A 25,800-nucleotide genomic window follows, 5' to 3' on the forward strand; every position below is an offset into this window, starting at 1 on the left:
GTGCTTACGGCCGTCTCGTTCGGCCCGTACCCGTCCCGATACCCAAACATCGCGTACGGCGTCCCAAAGCTCGACCTGCCCAGCCTGCCCAGCCCGGAGCACGTTGTCGTGGCAGTGGCAGTAACCCCACCGACCTCGCCCCTGATTTATACTGTGTACACGAGGTCTCGATTGGCCCGGAAGGTAGCTCCGTTACAGTGTCCCTGGCGTCTTAGCATTGTCTTCATCGAAGTCATCACCATACTCGACGTATCACAGTAGCATTGTTCTAACCTTGGAAGGAGGGCGGGATGCCTTGGACGCGTCTCGGCAGCGATCGAACGCTGCGGCTAGCAGGGGGCTGTGCTCATGATGCTACTCTCCGACGCGGACCCGGCCGACGTAAAGTTGGGGTAGAAGCAGAGTCGGATTTCCCGCAGCATGCTGAACTCCACTCCTGTGAGAAAGTTCCTGTGGCCGTAGAGGTCCCTTCACGAGGACACGTTGAGCTTCGCCGTTGGTATTGGCCTGTAGAACGCAAACTCAACTTCAGTAAGCTTAATAGCTACTCAATTGCCGACGAGCTTTCCAGCTCGGCTGCATGCATTCTGCCTAAGTAGCGTCCGTGATCTGCCCTACGAGCTCTTCAGTCAAATCTCGCTTGTCATCGCCAGTGCGGAATGATATCAGAAGGCAAGAGACCCGGTGCCAGCTCGAAGAGACTGTACGGCTTTCTCGATCTCCTCTCGACCATGCATAATGACGATGGAGCATTGGATTCATCATCTTTGAGCTCCTGGTTACTGGAGCTAGGCACCTTCGGAGATGCCTGCCAGCCTCAACAAGAGCTTCCACCCCAACGCGTGTCTAAGTGTCCGCTCTGAAGCCATCAGCCCGTACTCCCGAGGTCATCGTCTCTTCAATATATCTTGTGCCATGTCAGCTCCCTTGACCTCGGCAAGCTTCCAGTGCTTCCCGAATCATGGCTCATCAGATTGTCTTCGTTGACAGACGTTCCACTGGCACTAGCCATATAAGCTATTTTGACGGCGTCACAAAGTGCGAGTAACGGTGGACGAATCACAGCCGACCTCCGAGATAGCCGGCGTCCTCTTCTCCAGCCGTCATGAGCTTCACTTCAATCGTGAGGAGGACGTTTATCTCCTGAAGAGTAACGCAGCATACCTAGGGTATGATCCGATGTGAGATAATTGAGACGAGTGTATGGGACATGGTAACAGCCAGCAACGAGAGGAAATCTGAGAACTTTTCCAAAACTAACCGTGCGAAACAAAGAAAACTTCTTCGATACACACTGGTATAGCTAACAAACATTTTGCGGGGAAGACGCGTTGCGATTGCCTAGCACCACCTGAACTGACAGATGCCACGGGCCCTTGGTTGCAACAGCCATGGAAATAGCTTCAAGCTAGCCCAAGCGGTCGGACGTCTCATCACGGTCATATGGGCATCAGGTGAGCTCCTGCGATCACAAGAAATATCAGGTTGTCACATAGACAACTGGTACAGCAGAATGAGGTGACCTCGGCTCTCACTTTATGTCCGCAGACCTTCGCATCTAGATGGGCTGAACAACTTTCCAACTTTCCCGGCGACATCAAACACTACCCATATGTGAGTTTTGAATCATGCGCGGCGCTACCATTGCCCTGAACACAGCCCTATGGGCAGCCGCCCACGCGGCAGACCAGTCCATGTCCGACGCGAGCACCGCGATAGCCATGTCTCGCGAGTGGACCATTGTCGAAAGCCACTGCTGGTCGTCAGTACCACCATATCACACGCCCACCAGATCCCAAGCCCACTCATCCTAACAACACGCAACAGTGACACAGTATACGGCATCCGGGCCCTAGACCACCACGCCGAGAACTGGGACGCAAGCTGCGCCACCATCGAGGACTGCCTGGTCGCCTGCGCGGCCGAGGGCTACTGCCTCGCCGGCCTCGAGTACGGCCGCGAGTGCTGGTGCGGAAACGTCGTCCACGGCAAGGCCCGCCCTGTGCCAAACGGGTATTGCAACCATCCTTGCTCGGGCGACTACGGCCAGACCTGTGGTGGGTTTGGGTATATGAACATGTATATACAGAGGGGGCACAGGCTCGTCATTGATTCGGGGGATTGCCACCACGGGCGTTGTGGCGGGCGTTCCCCATGGGACTTGGTCGCTAGTTAGGGGAAGTCGCTCATGAGAGTCGATGGAGACTTCAAGTTGCTGTGTGCTTTTCGTGCCGGATGCGTCCCAGGTGAGAGCGGCCGCACTCGAATGCCTCTCGCATCCCACGCCTGAGGTGACCGTAGTAACCATCTTCATACTTGCAAATCACACAGCAGGTACAGTCTCGGGTCGTCATCTTTATCGGTGTACAACCAGCCTGAAATGAAACATCAATGATGCTTCTGGATGTGTAAACAAGCTCTAGAGGATGGTACGTTTGGCATGTAGCTTGAAAAGTTCTACAGAGCCGAGTAAATGCTATCGAACTGATTAGCCGTCTCCTTGGATGCATCCCACTCGTATATAAAACTCAAGACCCCCTTATCCGCCGACTTGTCGGGGACTTTGCCCTGGCCGCTCTCCCTGAAAGCCTTGAAGGCAGCATCCCTCTCAGCAGCGGCAGCACCGTCCCCCAGCTGCATCTCCTTGCCGTTGGCAGCAGCCATGGCGACCAAGGCCTCAGCCCTCTCCTTCCTAAGCTTCTCGTACACCCTGAGGGCCTTGTTTATGCCCTCCGGGCCAGAGTCCGGGGCTCTCGAGAGCGCGGCGGCGATCACGGCCGCGTCTTCTATCGCCTGCGCGGCGCCCTGGTTCAGGTGGGGCAGCGTCGGGTGGCAGGCGTCCCCGACCAGCGCCGTGGTGCCGTGCACCCACGTCGGCAGCGGCTGGTGGACGCGGAGCTTCCACTCGCAGACCTCGCCCTCGGGGACCATATTGAGCATCTTCTGGACCACGGGGGCAAAGTCGGCGTAGACGGAAAGCATCGACGCCTTGCTGCCCAGCGTCGTGTACGTCTCGTCCGGCGCGGCGGCGAAGTTGCTGTCCGGGTGCGCGGTGGAGATGTTGTAGATGGTCTTGGACGACACGGGGTAGGCGATGATGTGCTTCCTCTCGCCGATCCACCGCGTGGTCTGGTCCGCGTCGATGAGCGCCAGCAGCTCCGGGTCCTTCTCCATGTCCTTCCTGTGCAGCATGATCCTGTACGCGGCCTGGCCCGAGTCGACGACCTTGGCGTCCACGCCCAGCTCCTGGAGGATCGCCACTCGGGTCCGTGACTTGACGCCGTCTGCGCCGAAGAGGACGTCGCAGCTGGCCGTGTAGGGCTCGCCGCCGTCTCCCCTTGGCGATACGGTAAATGTGGGTTTTGGGGAGAAGGACTTGAACTCGGTGATTGGTGAGGCGAAGTGGAAATTGATTGCCGACTCTTTCTTGCACCCTTCGTATAATTCACCGGCCAGAGATGCTCGGTGGCCGACCGAGTGTTTGTAATTGTACGACTCCCCGATCCACAGCATGTCGGAGAACGCAAGCTCTTCGTTTGTAGGCCCCTCTGATCGAGTAATGAGTCACTGCAGTTCCATGTTTGGTGTGGTCAAAGGGTGCATGTTGCTCACTTCGAATGCTCGCGCCCTTCAAAGGGGTGGCATCCTTTGCTATGGGATCCCAAACACCGAGCCTGTCCAGTATCCTGGCCATGTTGGGGGCTAATTGGATACCTGCCCCTACAAATCCGAGATCCGAGGCCGTTTCGTAGACATCGATGTGCGTAAATCCCTCCTTGGCCAACGCAAGCGCTGTTGCCAGGCCGCCCATGCCTACGGGGCTGTCAGGAACCCGTGAGTACAGTAAGGAGGCGGGCCGCTTCTGAACTGGGGCTTACCGGCGCCGATGATGGCGATATGTAGGTCCCTACTGGCACCCATTGTGAAGTATTTCGTGCTGCTCGGTAGGAATTGAGATTGAGAAGACTGCAGCTCAAGGTAGATCTGGACGAGGAAGGCGATCGCGACCTGGGGTTCTTGTCAGGTCTTAATGAATATGAAGTCTGCCAAAACGTCGGCGATTCTTTTGGCCCCTCACGATGACGACGCCGACGCCGCAAAGTCAATTGTCCTTCCCGCTGCCGCTCCGCTACCCGATGATCCCCACATCGGGTGCCCGCTCGATTCCCCACGGAGAAAAGGCGGCGCTCCAGGGTTAATGCTCTGCCGGGCTTCGGAGCAGGGAGGCGCCTCGGAGATGCAGCGGAGCGCCGAGCAGACGGCAGCCAAAGTGGACCTGGCTGTGCAGCATGTGTTTGCGCCATTTCGACCCGTTGTACAAAGTGAGCACTTTCAAAACTTTTGCAGATGAATCCTTTGGCGGTATGTCGGCCCTCGAATTTCGGCTCCGAGTAGCGATGTGCATCGCCGCACTCTTCGGCAGCTCAAGCCGGAATCTTTGCTTGCCGCTGCGGCTAATCTTCCATTATTAACGTCCGTACATGGGCGGGGACTTTGCTTAACTCCCAGGCCATGCGCAGCCGTCCGTGAATGCGACTTCAAATGTTGCTTGGTTGCATGGACACTCTGCCACAACGCCAAATGATACAGCACTTGTCTCTCGTAATTTCACGCTGGGAGGAAAATGTTGGAAATTTGAGGTGACCGTTTCCCGTTGTGATACCTGTGATGCGGTCTTTGCTTCCTCTTTTGTGATTAGCCATGTCTGCCGCGCCGCACTGGCAGCCTCGTAGCCAGAGTTGCACCTAGCCGGATGTCTCATTGTTTTTTCTTTTATTTATATTCAAAAGGATGTAGTTCATAAAGAGGAAGCATGGAATGTATAGGATATTATATATATTTCGAGCCTCTACCTTGAGCATCTCGCTCAAGTTGGAAGAGACGTTCACAGCTAAACTGGTAATTAGCTTGCTTGAACATATAAAGGAGATGGAGAAAATAAGGCCGCTAGCCTGCTTGTTATTGCTATTCCCTTTTTCGTTGAAGAACAACATTCTATTCAATACCTCCAGGACTCAGGGTCATATCGTTGCTGTGCCAGAGAATATTAGAGAGTGCCCGTATCTCAGCCGCCTATCACAATGGGGAGCAGCTCTCATGTTACTCACTTCAGCATCTAGATCTTCAAATTCCGCGCCTTATCTTTGATTTGTATTTGGTCCCGCGGATTCCGGTTTGGAAAGTCTTTTCCACAGGCTTTCTCGATTTTGGTATACTTTGCTCCGTAGTGCCCGATCAACCTGATCAGTGTATCTGCATCCGCAATAGGTCTTCTGCGCTGATAGCCTAGGCGTCGCCAGGATTTTCAACGGTAATATCATTGATAGCCAAATATTTATAAGGTATTATGAAACTATTTCATGGTGACTATTTGTGTTAGTCCTTTTCGCCGCAGTGGTCATTTGGATGTGGTCGGCTAACGCGGCTGTGATAGAGAAGGGTTGTTTCGCTGTTGGTGGGAGGGTATTTCGCTATAGCGGAGTATGTTACTATAGCATGCTAATTTTTCAGCTTTCGAAACATAGAATTCATACCATTATTAGTTATTTTTATACCACTGATTATATGACGAGTGGTATAAAGGAACTTTAAGCCCGTTTAAACGGCTAGTTCTGGGTGCATTTTCCCGCAGGGGCTTACCTATCAGCAAAGACATCCAAGACACGCTCACAGCCCTTGAAATTGTGATAACGAGCAGTTCCTCGATATTGAATTTTGGTTGTATCTATTTTATTAAGTACTGATGGGCATTATGCTGTCAGACAAGTACACAATCTCCCTCAACCTCACTGTATCAAAGACCCCGCGCAACTGTTGCACTGGCCAGTACTGAACCTCGTGAGCGACACCGTGACAGGCAGAGTCTTAGGCACGCACGAAGCATTCCCAGCCGCATCCCTCGTACACCCCAGCGGGAACGTGGCCTCATACAGCGCCAGGTGTCCCTGGCAAGCAGCGCCGGGGATGAACAGGATGCGGCCTTGCTCGGTGCCCGGGTTGCTGTCGCCAAAGAAGTTAAGGTAGTTGTGCTTCGGCCCACAGTTGACGTCGCCGTTGCCCACCTCCGCGTTGCCCAGGGCGCCGATCCCGGTCTTGGGCGTCTGTGGGTTGGACTCGGTGCACGTCGGGTAGGCGAAGTCGGCGATGGAGATGGAGATGGTGTCGGGTGGGCCGTATCCCGGGGGCTGGAAGGCTGCGGAGGGCGCATTGGGGTCGCAATATGCCTGGCATTTGCATGTGGATGAGGCGCCAGCCTTGGTCGGGTCGCAGAGGGTGTTGGTGGCGGTGTCGACGCAGACTTTGCCGTTTGGGTCGTAGTTGGGCTTGCCGTTGACGGCGCAGTTGAGGTTGTTGGTGGAGTTGAACCAAGACAGGGAGGTGAAGTCGTAGGTCAGCTTGAAATCGCCGGCCTTGCAACCGGGGTAGTAGGAGACTGTGGACCCTGGCGCTGCGCTTGTGGATGTGCTGCCGCTTGAGCCACTACTACTTGGTGTGGTGGTGCTTCCGGCGTTCACTTGGGCGGTAGAAGTAGTCGGACTGCTCGGGGCGAGTGAGACGGTGGCCGCAGCGGAGGGCGTTGCAGCTTTGACACTCGAAGGTGAAGATGTCGGTGACGCAACCTGTTCCTTGGGAGTGGTCGAAAATGCCTTGGTAGCCGTGCTGGACGACGACGGCTGAGCCGGCTTTGGCTGCGATCCGGGAGTCGTGCAAGCGCGGTCATAGTACGTATCCCCGCTGCTTGCATCGGCAGCAAAGATATTTGTAAGGGTAACGCTGAATAGCATACACTCTTTCACACCATACCCGAAACTCTGACACTGAGGGCTGGCAAGGCAGCGCTTTGAGCATTCAGATAGGGTGGAAAACTTGCCACTGTCATCGTAGTCGTACCATACCGTGCGTTAATAGGTACTAGAGATAGTCACTACAACCACCTATATTCCTCTTACTACCTTTAAATTGTTACACTATTTCTCTCCCTTTAAGGTTATCACTATAATATTCCTTTTATTATAATAGTTAAGATGGTATATATAGTTATACCTAAATAAATTCTTAGTAATTATAAGGTTATTTTAAAGGTTAATATTAGTTTTTAAAGGTTAAAAATAATTATAAAGAAAAAGTAGTTATAAGAGTGAAAATAGACTTATTAGGAAGGCTCCTTCCTTTTAAGTAACTCTCTCTTTATTCCCCTATAGTTAGTCTCCTATTTAGGTACACTAACTGGCTAAGAGAGATTCCCTCCCTTCCCCTTCTTACTAGATATTTTTTAAGTTCTTAGCTTCTATTAGCCTACTTCTAATAGCCCTTAAGCTACTTCTAAATCTCTAGATATAGTTAATTTTAACTGCTTAGGTGATTAATTTAAAGAAGAAAGGTAGAGGACTTAGTTGAAGTTAAAGGAAGGAAGGAAGGAAGGAAGGAAGGGGAAGGGGAAGGGGAAGATCTCTATAACCCTTTTCCCTTCTATAAGTCCTTCTATAAGTCCATCTCTTCTCTCTATAGCTACCTTTCCTCTCTAAGTTTCTTTTTATTAGAAGTATATTAAGATACTAATTAACTACTTAAAAGTCAATATTCTCTCCTCTCTAAGTATACTTAAAGTTAGTCTTATAAAAAAGGGATTTCCTATTTAAAGGATGGTTATAGTAACTATCTCTAGTACCCACTAACGCACGGTATGGTAGTTCATGTCAGCGCCGCTGTCGTATCCCTTTTGACCGCAAATGTTGGCGGCACGAGAGTCATGGCTAGCCACATTGATGACACCGGCGAGGGTGGAGCCTGACAGCAAGGCAAACAGAATAGTCTTTGTAATCGTTCTCATATTCTCCTGAGACAATGGCTGCCTGCGCGCAGAATGGAAGGAAGTGAGTGACTGGAAGTGAGCGGCTGAGATTGAGCAGAAAGAGTGTATGCTCAACTCCAAAAAGAATGTCTACCAGATTGGAGCTCGAAGCGATCCCGTATGGGAGGCAACGCGAAGTGTCAGGTTTATATACTTAGGTACTTGCTCCACCATTCTTAACCGACTTGAGAGTCCGACTTGAGAGTGTGACAGAAAGAGACCGTACTAGATCACCCCCATCATCCGAGACCCAGCACTACTGCCTAACATTCCCCGGAACATTGGAATATTGAGTCCGACGCTAATTGAGGATTTAAAGCACAACTAAGCAGCCAATTCGCGTTCGGGACAACCGTACCGTGATTTTAGTGCCTCAGCAAAGACCTTCAGCCGCATATACGATGCTAGAGCCAGAGATGTGATGGCGGGTCGAGATCCGAGAGCCAGAACCGGCGCCAAAATACACTGAGGGCGGGAAACCCGAAGCGACCGTGCGTGGCCGATGAATCAAGAAACCATGGTTTTCACAAAGGCAATATTTCAACAGAGGGGATGACAAGGATGATTATACAGCCACCTATGGCCACCGACCTGGAAGAGCCTGAGGTCAGCATCGAGCTAAATTGGAAGGAGGACGGTAGATATCCTAGACAGGCAAAAGAATGCTCCGTTTGAACCCAGTTCTGACTCGTAGTCTTAATGAATTCCTTTACGAGTATGTATCTCGCAACACCATCAACGGCCCACAGGCAGTATGGATCCTCTAGGAAGCCATGCTCTTACGCAAAGTAAAAGCATGCGAGAATGTTCTCGCGGCGAGGCCCCTCGGGCTCTTGTTGGAGGAAATTTTCGAGAGTCTTAATCATCTTTGTCCAGCATATCTTTACTTCCTTGTGTATGCTATTTGTACTTGGTGGTGGGAGACCCTGTATGCTTGAAGGTTGGACAGCTTCGTCAGGTTCTGCTGCTGTGTTGCGAGGCTTGGATGGCATTATGTGTAGCTGGGGCTGATTTTGATGGCTGAGAAGAAGTTTGATATTGTCATGAATTTCTGATGGTTGAAAAAAATATGAGTGTAGAGTGCTTGGGTTTAGAAGGGACCTGGGACATTCCGGAGGCCTCCTCTCTCCACTCGGGGTGGGATGGGGGATGGAGACAGGTCGAGGAACAGGCAGCCGGCTCTGCAGTGTTGGCCCACCCAGTCTTGAACATCCTGAAGTCGGCCCACAACTCGCCTGTCCTTTGCAGGGCTTTTCAAAGTTCCCATCGCTGATGAAGGTCAATTGAGAAGCTGTTGTGTTCCACTATAAGCGTCTTGTGAACGTCATGTCACATACACTGGTGGAAGTGACGGATTGTCTGGGCCTTCAGCTCGCCACCCTCTCATGCTTTGGGTCAAATCGAAGGTGCTTACGAGCATGGTGCACTACTAGTATGCCTACCTACCTACCCAGGTATGTAGCTAGGTATTCATGCCTCTCACCAACCTTGGAAGGAAAGACGCTCGATACTGGGGCCTCGTTTGAATGGAAAGACTGTGGTTCCTTCCATTTTAGGGACAATCCATTACTCGAAGAATTTGCGGAAGTCCCTACTGCGAAATGCTATGCCTTCCCCTAGGCGAAATGGTGAGGAAAGAACCTCCCACGTTGTTGTCATGACTCCATTCAACGAGAAGCCATAGCATCTCATCAAAACAACACTGACGACAGCATCATCATCAGCAGCATTTCCAGTCGCCACGCCGGCCGTGAACCCTCTATCACTGGACAAGATGCCTACCAATGCTTTCCTACTGGTTGCCTCCCTGGCCTCTTTTCTGTGGCTTTGCTCAGCCTCGGTCTCAGCTCCCACCGATCGTCGAGGCGCAAACCAGACTGCCCCTATTGTTTACACATATCATAATCTCAACGGCACTGCCCACGGCGCAAAGGTCAAGTCGCTTTCGGCTGATGGCTACCGAATGACCTCACTCAGTGCTTACGGTGAACCTTCGGAAGTCTACTACGCGGCCATATGGCTGCAGACAGATGGGCGCCCATTCGAAACAATCCACGATGCTGACGAAGCAACATACAATTCCTGGGCTGAATCCTGGGCAACCAAGGGCTACACCTCGACTCATATCGCCGTGACTGGACCAGTCGGCGGTGCTGTCTTTGCTGGTGTTATGGAGGACTTGGGTGCCATAAAGTGGATTCAAAAGTGTAACTTGACCAGGCCCTCCGAGTACGACGCCGCCGAAAACGACAACTACATGATCGTCAAGGGCTTCAGTATGTACGGGACTCCCTCGAACCGCCGATATTGTATCCTGGCCCACGACTCGGAGAATATTGGGAGACAGCAGTCCTCAATATTCTACACGACGCCAAGTTCCGTATTCGACTATTCAAGGATCTTCGAAGGTGAAATTTCCAAGCGGTTTTGGCGCCCGTCCCATCTGTTTGTATCTGAGGATCACATCATCACTCCTCAGTTTGTCGACACTGAAGTTGGTAAGTGGGTGGCCAAGGATGGTCTGACCGCAAATGACTTGTCCGTCGAAATCAATTCTCAAGAGGAACAAGGCCTGTATCCCATTGATCTTCATGGCGGTGGCTCAGGAGATGATGCACGGTTTGCGGTCATTTTTGCCGAGCAAACCATCCCCGAGGCACGCAGGTGGGCGGCAACCGGCTCCGTGGACGGCTTCAAGGACAACGAGGCCACGTCCACAGCCCTCGATGAGGTGATGCGCACATGGATGCAGAAGACGGGTGTACGCCAGGCCCAGGTCGGCATTGCCCAGAACGGCTCGACGATCGCTGAACGCAGCTACACCTGGGCCGAGAGCAACAGGGCTGTCGTGGAGCCGGACGATGTTTTCCTCCTCGCGAGCGTCACCAAGATGTTCACATTCGCTGCCATGACCACTCTTCTGGAAGCCGGAAAGCTCGAAACGTCAACCCTGGTATATCCCATGTTGGGATATCATCCAACGGACGCCCGCGCCAACACCATTACTGTCGGACACCTCCTCAACCACAGCGCTGGCTACGACTGGGATAAGACAAAGGATGTGGCGTTCGAATTCCGCCACGTGGCGCTGACGCTTTTCAACGGCACACGCCCCGCAACACTGCGAGACATAATCGAGTATCAGGTGGCGCAGCCGCTGGACTTCACCCCTGGGACAGACGTGGTCTACTCGAACTACGGAACAATGCTGATGAGTTATCTGGTCACCAACGTCACGGGGTTGCCCTACCTTGATTACCTCAAAGAACACGTTTTAGACGGCCTGGACGTCAGACTATACGAGACAGCGGCGGAGACGCACGCTGACGACCGGATCGCGCAGGAGAGTGTGTGGACTGGAAAGGACCCGACCGCGCCGTGGACGACACGGCTCGTGCCTAGCCCGCACGGCGGCGACGGCGCCATCAAGGAGGAGTGCATGGGTGCTTTCTCGCTCAGCGCCAGCGCGAGTACCATCGCGAGGTTCATTGGAAGGCACGCCGTCGACGGGACCGGCGGGAGGGCCACGTCTCGTACGCGTTCCGGGGGGGTGCCTGGGGCGGGAACCTGGGCGTCTAGCCTCCGGGCTGATATGGACTGGGCCCTGAACCTAAACACAAATGAAGTATTGTCTGAGGACTGGACCGACCTCATACACGTCAAACTGCCTCAGGTGCTCGACGACCACCCTCTTGTCGGCTATTAGACATCATCGTACCCAGGTATAGAAGCATCCACTTCAAGTCTCTCGCGGGTTACCCGGCTTCGTGGGTGCGTCATCCATGGTGGTCCCCTTAGTGTTCACTATTGTTCTCCTAGTCAAAAGAAATGGTGCCTGCTTAGTGACATGAAGAGTCATCTCGAGTTCGGCTAAAGTGACTGGCGTCGTTGACGGCGCTAGACACCAAACTGAGACCAATTAACTAGTGATCACAAAACTTGCCCAGGTAAATAATTATTAGTTTAATATCTGCCCCCAGAATCTGACACTCCAGATAGTTCCCCGTTAAAAACATAGGCGAAACATCAACCCGAGACTGCCAACACCGCGGAAATTGTTGCGGACACCGCACTCCAAGAGCAACTATGAAACGCTTCCCAAACGAAATCGTTGATCACATTCTAAATGACTTGTACTGCAGCTGTCTCAACGAAAGGAGACCGACATGCAACTACGCAACTGTTTGCCGGTACTGGCAAGAACACTTCGAGGTGAAGCACTTCAGCAAGCTTACTTTGACGTGGCTGGATTTCCCAGAATTCAAAGACTATGTCGTCGGTGGAAGAAGGAGACTGGTCAAGCGCATCAGGTGAGAGATTCCAATAAATGGGCTGTCGCATTTGACGAATTATTGAGGCGACCCTACGAGACCATGCTGCAGGGAACGAACTTCAATGTTGAATGCTGACTTGTGTGTCGCAGGGTAAAGGTTCCATTTGGGTACACATATCGTGGTAGCTGGGCCCCGTGGGCCGATATCTACGTTTATATGATCACAACCCTTTTTGAAACCCTGGATACATGGTGGGACATCTTCAACAGCAAGAATCCAGGGAAAATGACATTGAAGATCTCGGTCCTCGGCGCGAACCAAATGAGGTTGGCCGACCTGCCGCAGAGGTTCATTTACAAGCCCCAATTATCGGATTCCAGGACACCACCAGTCCACGCGGTCAACCGTCTGGTGTTCCATCCAGGCGTTTTCGACATCTTTCGAAGGCGCCGGCGAAGCTTGCACTATCTCCTGCGAAGCTTGCCTGCGCTGCGAGTCCTCGATTCCGAGAATCGAAGTAAGGAGCGTCAAATATATTATGGACGAGACTTGACCCTGCCCTCTGAACGTGAGTTGATGTACTTGAGCATGACGCCTATGGACAGAAAGTCTAACCGAATTCTGCGCCTACAGTCTACATAGATCTTCTAGGGAGCCTGCCAGTCTCCGTATCCGAACTAACGCTGTTTGAGGATATCGGCAGCCCATTCTCCCCAATCATCTTACAACCTCACCCCCACCAAATTTCTTCGCCATATATACGCTTGCTTCATCGCCATATTGCCGATCAGTGCGCACTAGGACTGGGTCTGGCCGGGGTCAGTCGACAGCTGCGACACCTCGCAGCGTCCTTCGTCGTCGAAGCGAGCCACTTTTTCCAGCCCTTCTGGCCACAACCCCCGAACGCGAGGCCCACCAACACGAGCGAATGGGTCTGGGAGAAACTAGAGACGCTGGCACTGACGTCCTCGCTCCTCCGCCGCCCGCATGAGAATGCAAAAGAGGTGAACCAGCTGCTGGAGGCGACGAGCATGGCCGTGAGGAGGATGCCGAGGCTGCGCACGCTGGAGATGTGGAACGGGGACGACGACCGGCACGCGTGCGTGTTTCGCTACAGCTACAGCCCGGCCTCGAGACGGGCCTCGCTCACGCTGCTGGGGACGAGTGAGATCGGCATCACAGAGGACACCGAGCGGTCGTGGGACGAGACCGTGCGCCAGAAGACGGTCATGGACTGGAGCGAGGAGGTTCGGATCCGGTTCGAGAGGCTGGAAATCACCCCGCCCTTTATGGCGGAGGCGGTGTCTTGGTTTTTGGAACAGCGAGATCGCGTTGCCACGCCAAAGGTTGGTGAAACCCCTTTTAAGTTGCTTCTTTTCCACTCATTTACTGACCCCAAGTACAGGCGCTAGCGTTCGCAAAGCGTGTCTGTGGACCTGTTGTTACAGAACATGCGGCACAAGGCTGAGCCTACGTGCCCACGTATTGTATTTGCTCTGCACGGTCATCAGCATTGTGTTTATCTTAAACGCTGATTCTTGAGCGTTTACCATCGTACTTAGGTATGAAGTTGCCACGCATGTCTTCGGACGTATGCGGAATAGAAGCGAAACCAGTTTTATAGTTGCGTACCACCTATCGTATTATAACTATTGTTATCGGCATCGTATTCTTTCCAAGCGCTGGGTCTTGAGTGCTTACCACCGTATGAAGGCGCCATGTATGTCCTCGGACGTATACGGAATAGAAGCGAAACCACATTATTAGGGCGCTCGGGAACCAGCACCGCACATACTAGTACTAGAAGCCAATGAACGGCGTTCCGTGCCCAGCATCTAGGTAGGTGCCGCCCCAGGTTTCATGGTTCCGAGGGCGGGGAAAAGACCCGAGGCAAGTTGCTTACTGACGCACTGCAGCTCCCGAGGTCTGATTGAATGGGCTTGGCACGCCCTAAGGTGACTTGATGGCCTCAGTGACGTGATGCGTGAGACGTACATCTTTCATAGTTACGGGTCGTTCTCACCCTCGGAGCATCACTGGCAGTGATCAGCGTGACGCCTTTCAAGAACACCAGATCATCCCCCGCCCTGAAGTCCACGTTCTCAGAGTGACTGCAGTTCATTTGTAATCTCGCGAGCATCGACGTAACAAGCTGTGGCTCTTCGACGATCCGCTCGTCTTCGCACTCGGGCATATATACGTATTAAAGAGGATCTCCCGAGTGTCCACCTTTCGAGATTTGCAAGTCTAGAGATCTCCAACAGCCTTAACCGAAGAATAAGAACCGTCACCTCAAACCAAATAACCATTGCGCCATCAGACACCATGGCAACCATCAAGCCGTTCAAGATCGCCGTCCCGGACGCGGAGCTCGAGAAGCTCAAGACCAAGCTGTCCCTGGCCACGTTCCCGCAGGACGTCGACATGTCGGACTCGTGGTCCTACGGCGCACCCCTCAAGGACATCAAGCGGCTCGCGGCCCGCTGGCAGTCTGGCTTCGACTGGCGCGCCGCGGAGGCCCAGCTCAACGCGCAGCTGTCGCAGTACACGACCACGATAACGGTGGACGGCTTCGACCCGCTCGACATGCACTTTGTGCACCACCGGTCCGCCCGCGCGGACAGCATCCCGCTGCTCTTCGCGCACGGGTGGCCGGGCAGCTTCTTCGAGGCCGTCAAGCTGCTGCCGTACCTGACGGGCCCCGAGGACGCCGCCCAGCCCTCGTTCCACGTCGTCGTGCCGTCGCTCCCCAACTTCGGCTTCTCGGGGCGCGTCACGAAGCCCGGCTTCGGGCCGGACCACTACGCCGAGGCGTGCCACAGGCTGATGCTGCGGCTCGGCTACGACCGCTACGTCACGCAGTCCAGCTTTAGGAGCTAATTTTTTCCCGTTTTTATAAGACCTTTTACCTTAAACAGTACTTTACTATTTCTAATAGGGGAAAAAGTTATTCTATAAGTATTAAAATATAGCTTTAAGGGCTAATATTTTCCTATTTTTAAAGGAGGTTTTACCTAAAATAGTACTTTATTATTTCTAATAGGGAAAAAGGTTATTTTATAATTATTAAAATATAGCTTTAAGAGAAAATATTTAATTATCTTTAAAAAGGTATTATATATAAATCTTTTTTATCTCTAATAGGAAAGGTTTTATTATTATTTTACTCTTTATAATTCTTATTACCCTTATCTTTATTTATATAGTTCTTATTATTATTATTTTAAATTTTATTAATATTAATATTATTTTAATAATTATAAAATTTTTTATTTAATAACTTTCTTTTCTTTTCTTTAAATATTATAAGTTTAATATTAATATTTATTAAAACTCTTTATTTATAATACTTATTAAATTTAAAAGTATATTTATTTTAAATTTAAGTTAATTTTATTAATACTTTTTTTTTTTTTTATAATTAAAGGTATTATAATAGTTTTACTTAAATTTCTATTTATTAAATATAATATATATAATATACTTTTTTAAATTAAAAGGTATTATTTTATTAAAATTATACTCTTTATATAATTAAGTAACTTTTTAATTTTAATATTAATAAAAGTTAATAACTTTATATTAATATTATTATTAATAATAATATTAAATTAAATAATTTAATTTTTATAAAGTTTACCTTTAATATACTTTTTTAATAGTTTTATAATTTATTTTATAATTATATATAAAATAATAATATTTTTAAAAATTAATTTTTAAATTTTATAATATAGTTTAAATTAGTTATAAAATAATATAAAATACTTTTTTATATTTAATAAAGTTAATTTTATTATTAAATTTAACTTTATAAAATAAATATTAATATTTTTTCTTTTTAATTATTATTATATTTAATAGTTTTAACTTTTATAGTTTTATATATTATTATATAGTTAATAATCTACTTTATTTTTACTTTAAGTATATTAACCTTAATAATTATTATATAATAGAATACTTTAACTTTTTAATTTTAATATTAGTTTATTATTTTATAAGTATTATTAATTTAATAAGTATTTTATTACCTTTATATTTATATAATTTAATTATATTTAAAATAATAAAATTTAATATATTTTTTATTTTTTATTAATTTTTATATATATTTTATAAATATTTATATTTAAATAACTTTAAAATTACTTAAATATTTATAAAAATAATACTTATATTTATAGGTTATATTAAAAGCTTTTATTATTAACTAAAATATAAATATTTTAAAATAACTTTAAAATAATATTAACTTTTAAATAGTTTATTTAAAATAAGGCTATAGTTTTAAAATAATTATAATATAAATAATATAAATAAAAAAGTAATATTAATAGCCTTATTTAACCTATCTTTTTTAAAATAGATATTTATATTATAATATATTATTTTATATTTTATTAAAAACTTTAATTTATAAATATAATATTTAACTATTTAAATATTATATTTTTATTTAAATATTTCTAAAATGTATTTATAATAAATTTAATATTATTAAAATATATATTATAAATAAATATAATTAATTTATTTTATTATTAAATAGTTTATTATATAATAAATTAAAAATTTTAATATTATAATAAAATAAATTAAATATAATTATATTTAATAGCTATATATTAAATTAATTAAATTATTTTATATTTATTATTTTATTAATTTTTAAAAGGTTTTTAAAAGGAATTTATAAAAAATTATAAAAGTTAAAATTAAAATAATAAATAATAAAACTCATAATTTTATTTATTTATTTAATATTAAATAATATATTTTATATATTATTATTAAAAGAGTTTATTAAATAAAATAGTTTAATATAAAAATTAAGTTTTAATTAGAAAGTATTTATTTTTATATTTTATAAAGTTTATAAATATAATTATATTTAGTAACTTTTAATAATAATAATAAGATAAAATAAGTAATATACTTATAGTAATAATAAAGGCTTTCTTAGTTTAAAATTAAATATTTAATTTTATATAAACTTTTATTTAATTAATAAAGGTTAAAATAAAGTAATTTAACCCTTTTAATAATAATATAAATACTTTTATTAATAATATACTATATAATATAAAGTAGTTACTCTTAATAAAATAAAAGTCTATTTTATATAGCTTATATAAATTAATACTTTTATTATATTAATTATAAAAAAGTTTAATTTAATTTATAAATTAAAATTATTAAAATTATATTTAAAATATTTTAAAATAATATAGTTTATTATATAAAATATATATAATATTTTATTAAAAATAGTAGTTTTTAAATTTATAAAAAGAGTTTATAAAATTTAAAAATAAGTTAATATTTATATTTAATATAAACTTTATTATCCTTAAAAATATTTACTTTAAAATAATTAATTTATATTTTTAAAAGTTTTTATAGTTTTTAAAATTTTATTAAGCTTTTACCTTATAAAATTTATAACCTTTTATATAAAATACCTTAAGAATATTTTAATAATTTTTAATTAAAAGCTTCTTTTAATAAATATAGTAGACTATATAACCTTTTTTATAAAGTTATAAAGATTTTAAATAATTATTATATTATTAAGGGCTTTAATAAATTAATTTATTTAAACTTTATATTTTAATTAAAGTATTATTTAGTTTTTAAAGACTTTTAATAGCTTTATAATAATTATAAAATTTATAAAGAATTTTATATTATTTTTAATAAAATTTAAAAGAAAGTTATAATTATAATATTAATAATAAAGTAGTAATATAATATATTATAAGCTATAATAAATAATAAGATTATATTTAAATTTAAATTTAATAATAATAGTAAAAGTATATAAATAGTTCTATTATATAGTTAAAGTTATATTTTTATAAAAGATTAGTATAATTACTTATTATATTTATAAACTAACCTTTAAAGTAGTTAAAAATATAGTTTATATATTTATTTTTATTAATTTTATTAAACTTTTATTATAATTTTTATTTTAAAATCTTTTTTAAAATATTTATTATAAATATAATATTTCTTAATATAATTTAATAGTATTATAAAAAATAACTTATTATTTATTTTAAGATAGTTATTTAGTATTATAATATAAATATATTTATTTTTAATATAAAAGTACTTTTTTCTTTTAGTTTTTATAAGGTTTAATAATAGTTTAATATATATTAAAATATAAGTTATAGTTAATATATAAGAGAATAAAATAGTACTTTTTATTATATTATTATTAAATAGGTTTATAATATTATTATTAAAGTTAATTATAATTTAAATATTAATACTTTATTTATTTAAAACTTTTTAATTATAGTAAGTATATTATTTATAATTAAATTATTAATTTAAAATAACTATTAAATCTTTTTATTATTAATTTTAGTATATAAATAATAAATTTAATTTATTTAATAGTTAAGTTAATTATATTAATAATAAAGTATAAATATTTATTATATTTTTAATTAATTTTATTTTATAATATATAAAAGCTTTTAAAATATTATTTTATTATAAACTTTTAGTTATATAAAACTTATATTAAGAAGGTTACTATTAATAGGAGCTTTTATAGTATAATATACCTTTTATTATTACTATTAAACTCTTCTAAAATATAGTAACTATATTTTATATAGCTTTACTATTATAATATAGCTTTTTTATTTAAGTTTATAATCTTTTATTAAAAATATTAGTTATAAAGTAAGTAATAAAGAAAGTATTTTCTTTAACTTTAGTTATATTACCTATATATTTATAAAAGATATAATATACTATTTTTAAAATAAGTAGCCTATATAAATTAGAATTAATTTACTTAAGCCCTTTATATAAGAGGGTAATCTATAGCCTACTAATTATAGTTAGAAATTTAGTATATTTAGTTTAAATACTATTAAAAGCTTGTTTATAATAGTTATTATATTATAATATAATATTATATTTTAATTTTATTATTAATAATTATAGTAAAATAATTTTAGTTATAAAAATAATATAATATAAAATAATATTACTTTTAATTAAAGTCTTTTATTTTACTAAAAGAATTATTCTTATTTTTACTAAATTTAAAATTAATTAGGAGAGGAATATATTATTATACTTAAAGAGAATTAACTTTAAGTTAAAGGAAAAATTATTTTATTAAACTATTTATAATCCTAAAATTAAAGTAAAAGTTATATATTAATACTATATAGTTTTAAAGTATAATATTTAAATATAAATTCTTATATAAGGGTTAATTTTATAAAGCTTTTATAATATTTATTTTTAATATTTAAGTATAAATAGTTTATATATTTAATAATATTTCCTTTTAATTTAATATATTTATAATATTTATACTTTTAATAAAATTATTTAAATATTTAATAACTTTTAAAGAGGTTTAATAATAAGTTTATTATTTTAATGCCTTACTTATTTATTTTTAATTAAGAAATATTACTTTAATATTTTTAAATAGGTTACTATTATACTAAATATAGTTTTAAGGTAATATACTTATTAGTATTAATTATTAATATTTATTGTACTTTTTAATAATATATTTAAGTTAATTTTTGTTACTTAACTAGTTTTTATTATTAATAGTAATCTTCTTTATAATAGTCTTTTAAATAATATTTTTAAATATTTTAATTATAAAACTTATAATATATCTTTCATCTTTATTACCTCTTCTTCTCTTTTCCTTTTATTATTAATTTAATATTTTTAAGTCTATTAGCTTTCTATAATAAATAAATAATTAAAGTAAAGGTTATTAAATAGGGTAATAAAAATAATTTAAAAGGTTAAAATTAAATTAAAATAAGTTTAATAATATTTAAATAAAAGGAAATAATATTTAAATAAAAGTAAATAAAGTTAAAATAAAAGTAAATAAAATTTAAATAAAAAAATAAGCTTTAAATAAAAATAAATAAATAATTTTAAAATAAAGGCTTTAAAATATAATATATTAAATAAAAGTTTATTTTTTAATAAGGATTTATAAAGTAATTATTTAGTAAATAGTAAATAAGAGTAGTAATATAATTTAAATATTTATATAGTCCTTTAAATAATAGTTATAAATATTATATAGGTTATAATTTTTAAAATAAAGTTAACTTCTATATAAATAAATTAGTTATAATAGTTATAAATAATAAAGATATATCTAATATATTATAGTTAATAGTTTAATATAAAGTAGTAATAATATAAAATATTTACCTTAAAGGAGCCTATTTAATAAGTACCTATATATACTACAAATATAAAGCTACTAATTTATTTCCTTTACTATTAATAGCTACTTTTAAATATATTATATAAACTTTTATACCTTACTCTTTAAGTAAAAAGATATAATATATAAATAACTACTATTTATTATATTATATTTAAGGTAATAATAATTATTTAAAATTATAACCCTTTAATATAGTTTAAATTAAGCTTAAAGGTAGCTATTATTAAGTTTAAAAATAAAGGATAGCTATTTAATAAATAAATATAAGTATTTTATACTATTTAAAAGCTTTAAACTTTAAGTTAAAATTAAGCTAACTTTATTAAACTTAAATTAAAACTTTAAATTTATTAATTAAATCTTAACTTTCTTTTATTTTAACTTTAATTTTACTATTAACTTAGAATTTAACTCTTTTTTATTTTAACTTTAATTTTATTATTAATTTAAACCTTAATTTTCTTTTTATTTTAATTTTAATTCCACTATTACTTAAATCTTAACTCTTTTTTATTTAAATTTAAAATTTATTCTTAACTTTAACTTTATATTCTTATAATTATAATTAGCTATAAAAATAAATAATAGTTTATAATAATAATATTTTCTAAATTTATTAAGTTAAGACTAATACTTATATTTTATTACCTAATTATTTTAATAACTTATTAATATTATTAAATCCTTTAATATTTAATTAATATTAATAGTTTAAACTTTATTTTATTACTACCTTTAAGAGTAAATTTATTTAACTCTCTATATATTTACTTTACTTACTATTATTATATCCTATTAGTTTATATTATTATAAACCCTATATTAAAGATCTTTAAGTCCTTTTATATAAAGTTATTTTTAAAATTCTATAATATTTAACCCTTATTAACTATATTATAATATATTTAATTAATATATATCTCTAATATATATAAATTAATTAGAAGTAAATAGCTAATTTTTATATAAATAGAAGCCCTAAGCCTAGCTAGAACGTATCTTACTTAATATTAATATAATAATATCTATTAGTTTAAAGGCCTACTATAACTTTTAATAAAGCTTAAAAAGGATATACCTAATATAATCTATATTTATTTAAATTATAAAGTTATTTATTAAAGTTTATATATAAAGTCTTTATTATAAAATATATAATATATATTTATTAAAAGCTATTTAAACCTTTTAAATAATTATAATCTTTATACTACTTTAGGCTCCTTTAATTAAAAGTAAAAACTTTTTCTTAAAAGTTATTTAAAAGTTTTCCTTATAAAAAAAAAAGTTTTATATAAAATTAAATAATAACTAATACTTTATATATTACTATACTACTTATATATTATTACCTTTATTTATTATTCTAACCTATTAATAATAATAATAAAAAATATTATATTTTATTAAAAATATATCCTTTATATTTATAACTATTTTACTATTTAAATTATAAATATAATAAATTTACTAATTATAAATCTTTATTTAACTCTTTATAATAATTAAAAAACTATAATTAAATTAATACTAACTATAGTTAATTACTTTTTTAATACTAAAATAATTATATTATTTTATTTAAGTGTATAAAATATAGTAAATAGTATATATATTAACTATAAAGTAATCTAAGGGGTTACCTAATATTTATATAATAAATAAAGTATAAAATTATATTAAATATTTTTTATAAATATAAATATTATTTAAATTAATAAAATTATTAAAAACTATTTTTTTAATATTATTAAAGTTTAATTAAAAGCTTTACAATTAAATCTTTTATATACTACTATTAATCCTAAAAATAAGTAGAATATTTAATACTTCTTTTAACACTATTAAACTAATCTTAAAATAAAAATATTTATTTACTAACTTTTATTTAAAAATAAGTTAATATAATTATTATAGTTTTAAATTTATAATATATATAAATAATAATAATTTATAATAATAAAAAATATTAATTATTTTATTAAAATTTAATTATTATATAACTAAATAATAATATTAAATAACTTTAAATATTAAAGTTATAATAGATAGTAAACTTAAAGTTAAACTATAAATTATAACTTACTTATAATATTAAGTAATATTAATATATTACTATTATATTAAATATAAATAGCTATTTATAAATACTACTAACTTTTATAATACTAAAAGGGCTACAAGTTTATAAATAAATAGAATAATTAATTATAAATATTAAAAATATTATACTTAAATTTAAAATAAAGCTAATATTTAATTATTACTCACCCTAATAATATTACTTCCTTTCTATTATACTTTATTATTATACTACTATATTATTAAAGCTTTTTTAAAACCTTATTAACACCTAATTCCTATTATTTAATATATTAAACCTAATTAATTATTTATTTATTAGTAATTAATTTATTATTTTATATTAAATAAACTTAATAATAATAATTAACTATTTATTATAATCTATAAAGTTTAAATATATAATAGTTTTAATTATAAAAATATAATAGTAATAAATATAAAATAAAAAATAAAAGTAATAAATATAATAGTAAAAAAATAAAAGTAAAGAAAATAAAAGTAAAGAAAATAAAAATAAAAATAAAAATAAAAATATAAAAAATAAAAATATAATAAGAAATAATTAATAATAAATTTATTAATAAAGTTAATAATAAAATTATTAATAAAAATATTAATAAGGAAATAATTAATAAATATAGTAATATTAAAATTATTAATAAAAAAAAATAAGTTTAAATAAGAAGTTAAATTATTATTATATAATAATATATATTAAAACTATTAAAATTATAAATTATATTTTTAACTTTAATCTTTTATATCTTTACTTTAACTACTATTATATATTTTATATATAAACTACTTAATATATTTTATTAAGTTACTTTAAATACTAACTTAGCTTATAAACTTTAAACTAGCCTATCTTAAAGTATTTATCCTCCTTAACAATACTAAAAGTATTTAAATTATTATAAAGCTTTATAAACTATTTATAAATAATAGTTATATCCCTTACTCTAAAGTATATTATATTAAAAGTTAACTTTAAGAATTTAAGTAGAATAATTATCTTTTAATAACTTTACTTATAATATTATAAAGTTTTATATTATAATTAAAATATATTTAATATTAATAAATAATATATAATATCCTAATAAAATACTTATAAAACTTTATTAATCCTTTATTATACTTAATTACTTAACTTTAATTATTTATATTGCTGTTATTTATAATCTTATTAAGCTATAATAGAAAATAAGGTAGCTATAATAAGTAATAATAAAGGTATAAAATTTAATTCTATATAATAACTAGGTTTAATAACTTTAAATATAATTTTAATAATATAGTAAACTACCTTATAGTTAATATTAATACTAATAATTAATTTTAATATTAGGTTAAATTATAAGATAGCTAGTAGATAATAAACTTAAAGTTTAAAGGCTTATTATAAAGGTTATACTTAACTTTTAAAAGTAGGAAGATATAAGTAAAGCTTATACTTATAATATATTTATTTATAATTAAAATAATAATAATAATTATAAAGTAATACTAGTTTTAATTCACTTTATATTTAGTTATATATTAATTATAGCTTAAATTAATAATAATAATAATATAAAAGCTTATAATTATTATTAAAAATAATATTAAGGCTTTAATTATAATATAATATTAACTATAAAAATTATATAATAACTAAGTTATATAAATAGATATATTTAATTAAACACTATAATAATAATAATAAAGTTTAAAAATAATTTATATTAATAAATATATTTATTTTTATAAAAAGTTTTTAAATATAATAAATAATAAAGTATAAATAATAAATTTAAATAGTAATAATTTAAATAATAATAATTAATAATAATACTTTATAAAGTATAATAATTAAAGTAGTTAAAATAAAGGTTAGTAATGAGGGTAAGGTATATTTTACTTAAAGTATTTAAAGAAAAAATAACTTTATATATATTATTATAATAAAATACTAAACTTAGTTAAATAGAAAGGCTTTTAAAGTATTAAAAAGATAAAGGTAGTTAAACTTATATAAATAAAATATTTAAAAGGTTATATAAGTTATTAAGTTTTAAGTTTTAAATATTAAAGTAGAGGATATTATAATATAGTTACTTAAAATTTATTTTTTTATTAGTAATATATTTTTATATTATTTTTTTAAAATATAATTTAATATTAAAATAAGATAAATAAAGTTAAATATTTATATTTATTTTTTAATATTATTTATTAATTTATAATAATATTTATTAATTTATAATAATATTTATTAATATTAAACTTTAATTATTTATAAACTTATATTTATTATATTAATTTTATAATAGGTTTAAAATAGTAAAATATTATTTAATTATTAAAATTATATATTAATCTTTTTTATATTTATTTTAATTAATATAGCCTTTATAGTTAAAATTATAAAAGTATAAACTAAATATAAGCTTAATTAAAATTTATATATAATTAAAACTAGCTAGTTTATAATTAGTTATATAATAATTATAATAATATTTATAAGTTAAATAAAATATATAATTTTTAATATTAAAAGTCTTTAATTTTTATATAATTTCTATAATAATTATAAGGTATTTAAAAGTAATATTAATTTATTTAAAATATTTAGTTTATAAATAATTTTAAACTTTTTTCTTTTAAAATTTAAATTTTATTTTTTAATTTATTTATAATTTAATAAAAATTATAATAAAAACTTATTTTAAATATATATAAATTTTTTTTATAATTTAACTTTAATAAAATAATAGATTTTTTAATATATATATAAAAAAATAAAAATATAATAGCTTTTATATTATTTCCTCTTTATATTAAACTTAAAGTTAATATATATATTAAACTAACTAATTTATTAATTTAATTTACTATTATTAATTTAATATATAATAAATATTATTATAAATATAAAACTAAATATTTATTTTTTAAATTTAAAAGTATTTAAATTAAATATATATAATAAAAGTATTAATAATTAATATATTAAAATAAATTATTTTAAACTTTAAAGTTTAATAATTAATTTTATAACTTATTTAATTGTTAAAATATTAAGTAAATAAATTATAATAATTAAAATATATATCTATATATAATTTTAATAATAATTATAAGTTATTTTTTCCTTTATAATTTTTATATATAATATAAGTAGCCTATATTATATAATAGCTTAATACTTAACCTATTATTATAATAAGGTAATTTAAAGGCTTTTAAAGCTTTAAGTAAAAAGTAATTGTAAAAGCTAAAGCTGAATATGTAATATAAGGTAGTATTATTTTTAAATATATATACTTATATTACTTTTATTTTTATTTTTTAATAAT

The 25,800-nt window shown here is 35.2% G+C and overlaps 6 protein-coding genes across 6 annotated transcripts; 4 read left to right on the forward strand and 2 right to left on the reverse strand.

Annotated features, from left to right (window-relative positions):
- Positions 1-1,628: 1,628 nt before the first annotated feature.
- On the forward strand, positions 1,629-2,178 carry KVR01_003128 (uncharacterized protein; the record flags this gene model as incomplete). The annotated part of the gene is made up of 2 exons (XM_044785657.1): positions 1,629-1,762; positions 1,828-2,178. 2 exons carry the CDS (start codon positions 1,629-1,631, stop codon positions 2,174-2,176), a joined length of 483 nt encoding a protein of 160 aa, XP_044648143.1. The 3' UTR covers positions 2,177-2,178.
- A 279-nt stretch (positions 2,179-2,457) lies between these two features.
- KVR01_002407 (uncharacterized protein) lies at positions 2,458-3,921 on the reverse strand (the record flags this gene model as incomplete). Its single annotated transcript, XM_044788727.1, has 3 exons — positions 2,458-3,548; positions 3,613-3,813; positions 3,879-3,921. 3 exons carry the CDS (start codon positions 3,919-3,921, stop codon positions 2,458-2,460), a joined length of 1,335 nt encoding a protein of 444 aa, XP_044647422.1.
- Positions 3,922-5,786: 1,865 nt separating this feature from the next.
- Positions 5,787-6,785, reverse strand: KVR01_002331 (uncharacterized protein; the record flags this gene model as incomplete). The annotated part of the gene is made up of 1 exon (XM_044782907.1): positions 5,787-6,785. One exon carries the CDS (start codon positions 6,783-6,785, stop codon positions 5,787-5,789), a length of 999 nt encoding a protein of 332 aa, XP_044647346.1.
- Positions 6,786-10,109: 3,324 nt separating this feature from the next.
- On the forward strand, positions 10,110-11,558 carry KVR01_002310 (uncharacterized protein; the record flags this gene model as incomplete). The annotated part of the gene is made up of 4 exons (XM_044792256.1): positions 10,110-10,346; positions 10,416-10,535; positions 10,905-11,203; positions 11,255-11,558. 4 exons carry the CDS (start codon positions 10,110-10,112, stop codon positions 11,556-11,558), a joined length of 960 nt encoding a protein of 319 aa, XP_044647325.1.
- Positions 11,559-11,938: 380 nt separating this feature from the next.
- KVR01_002467 (uncharacterized protein) lies at positions 11,939-13,538 on the forward strand (the record flags this gene model as incomplete). Its single annotated transcript, XM_044783988.1, has 4 exons — positions 11,939-12,162; positions 12,276-12,694; positions 12,760-12,794; positions 12,918-13,538. The coding sequence occupies 4 exons, from the start codon at positions 11,939-11,941 to the stop codon at positions 13,536-13,538; spliced, it is 1,299 nt and encodes a 432-aa protein (XP_044647482.1).
- Positions 13,539-14,138: 600 nt separating this feature from the next.
- Positions 14,139-15,013, forward strand: KVR01_002780 (uncharacterized protein). Its single transcript, XM_044794371.1, has one exon. The coding sequence runs from the start codon at positions 14,452-14,454 to the stop codon at positions 15,004-15,006; it is 555 nt and encodes a 184-aa protein (XP_044647795.1). The 5' UTR covers positions 14,139-14,451; the 3' UTR covers positions 15,007-15,013.
- The last annotated feature ends 10,787 nt before the right edge of the window (positions 15,014-25,800 follow it).

Source organism: Diaporthe batatas, assembly GCF_019321695.1.
Source record: "Diaporthe batatas strain CRI 302-4 chromosome Unknown Contig00003, whole genome shotgun sequence".
In the NCBI taxonomy this organism is placed as follows: Eukaryota; Fungi; Ascomycota; class Sordariomycetes; order Diaporthales; family Diaporthaceae; genus Diaporthe; species Diaporthe batatas.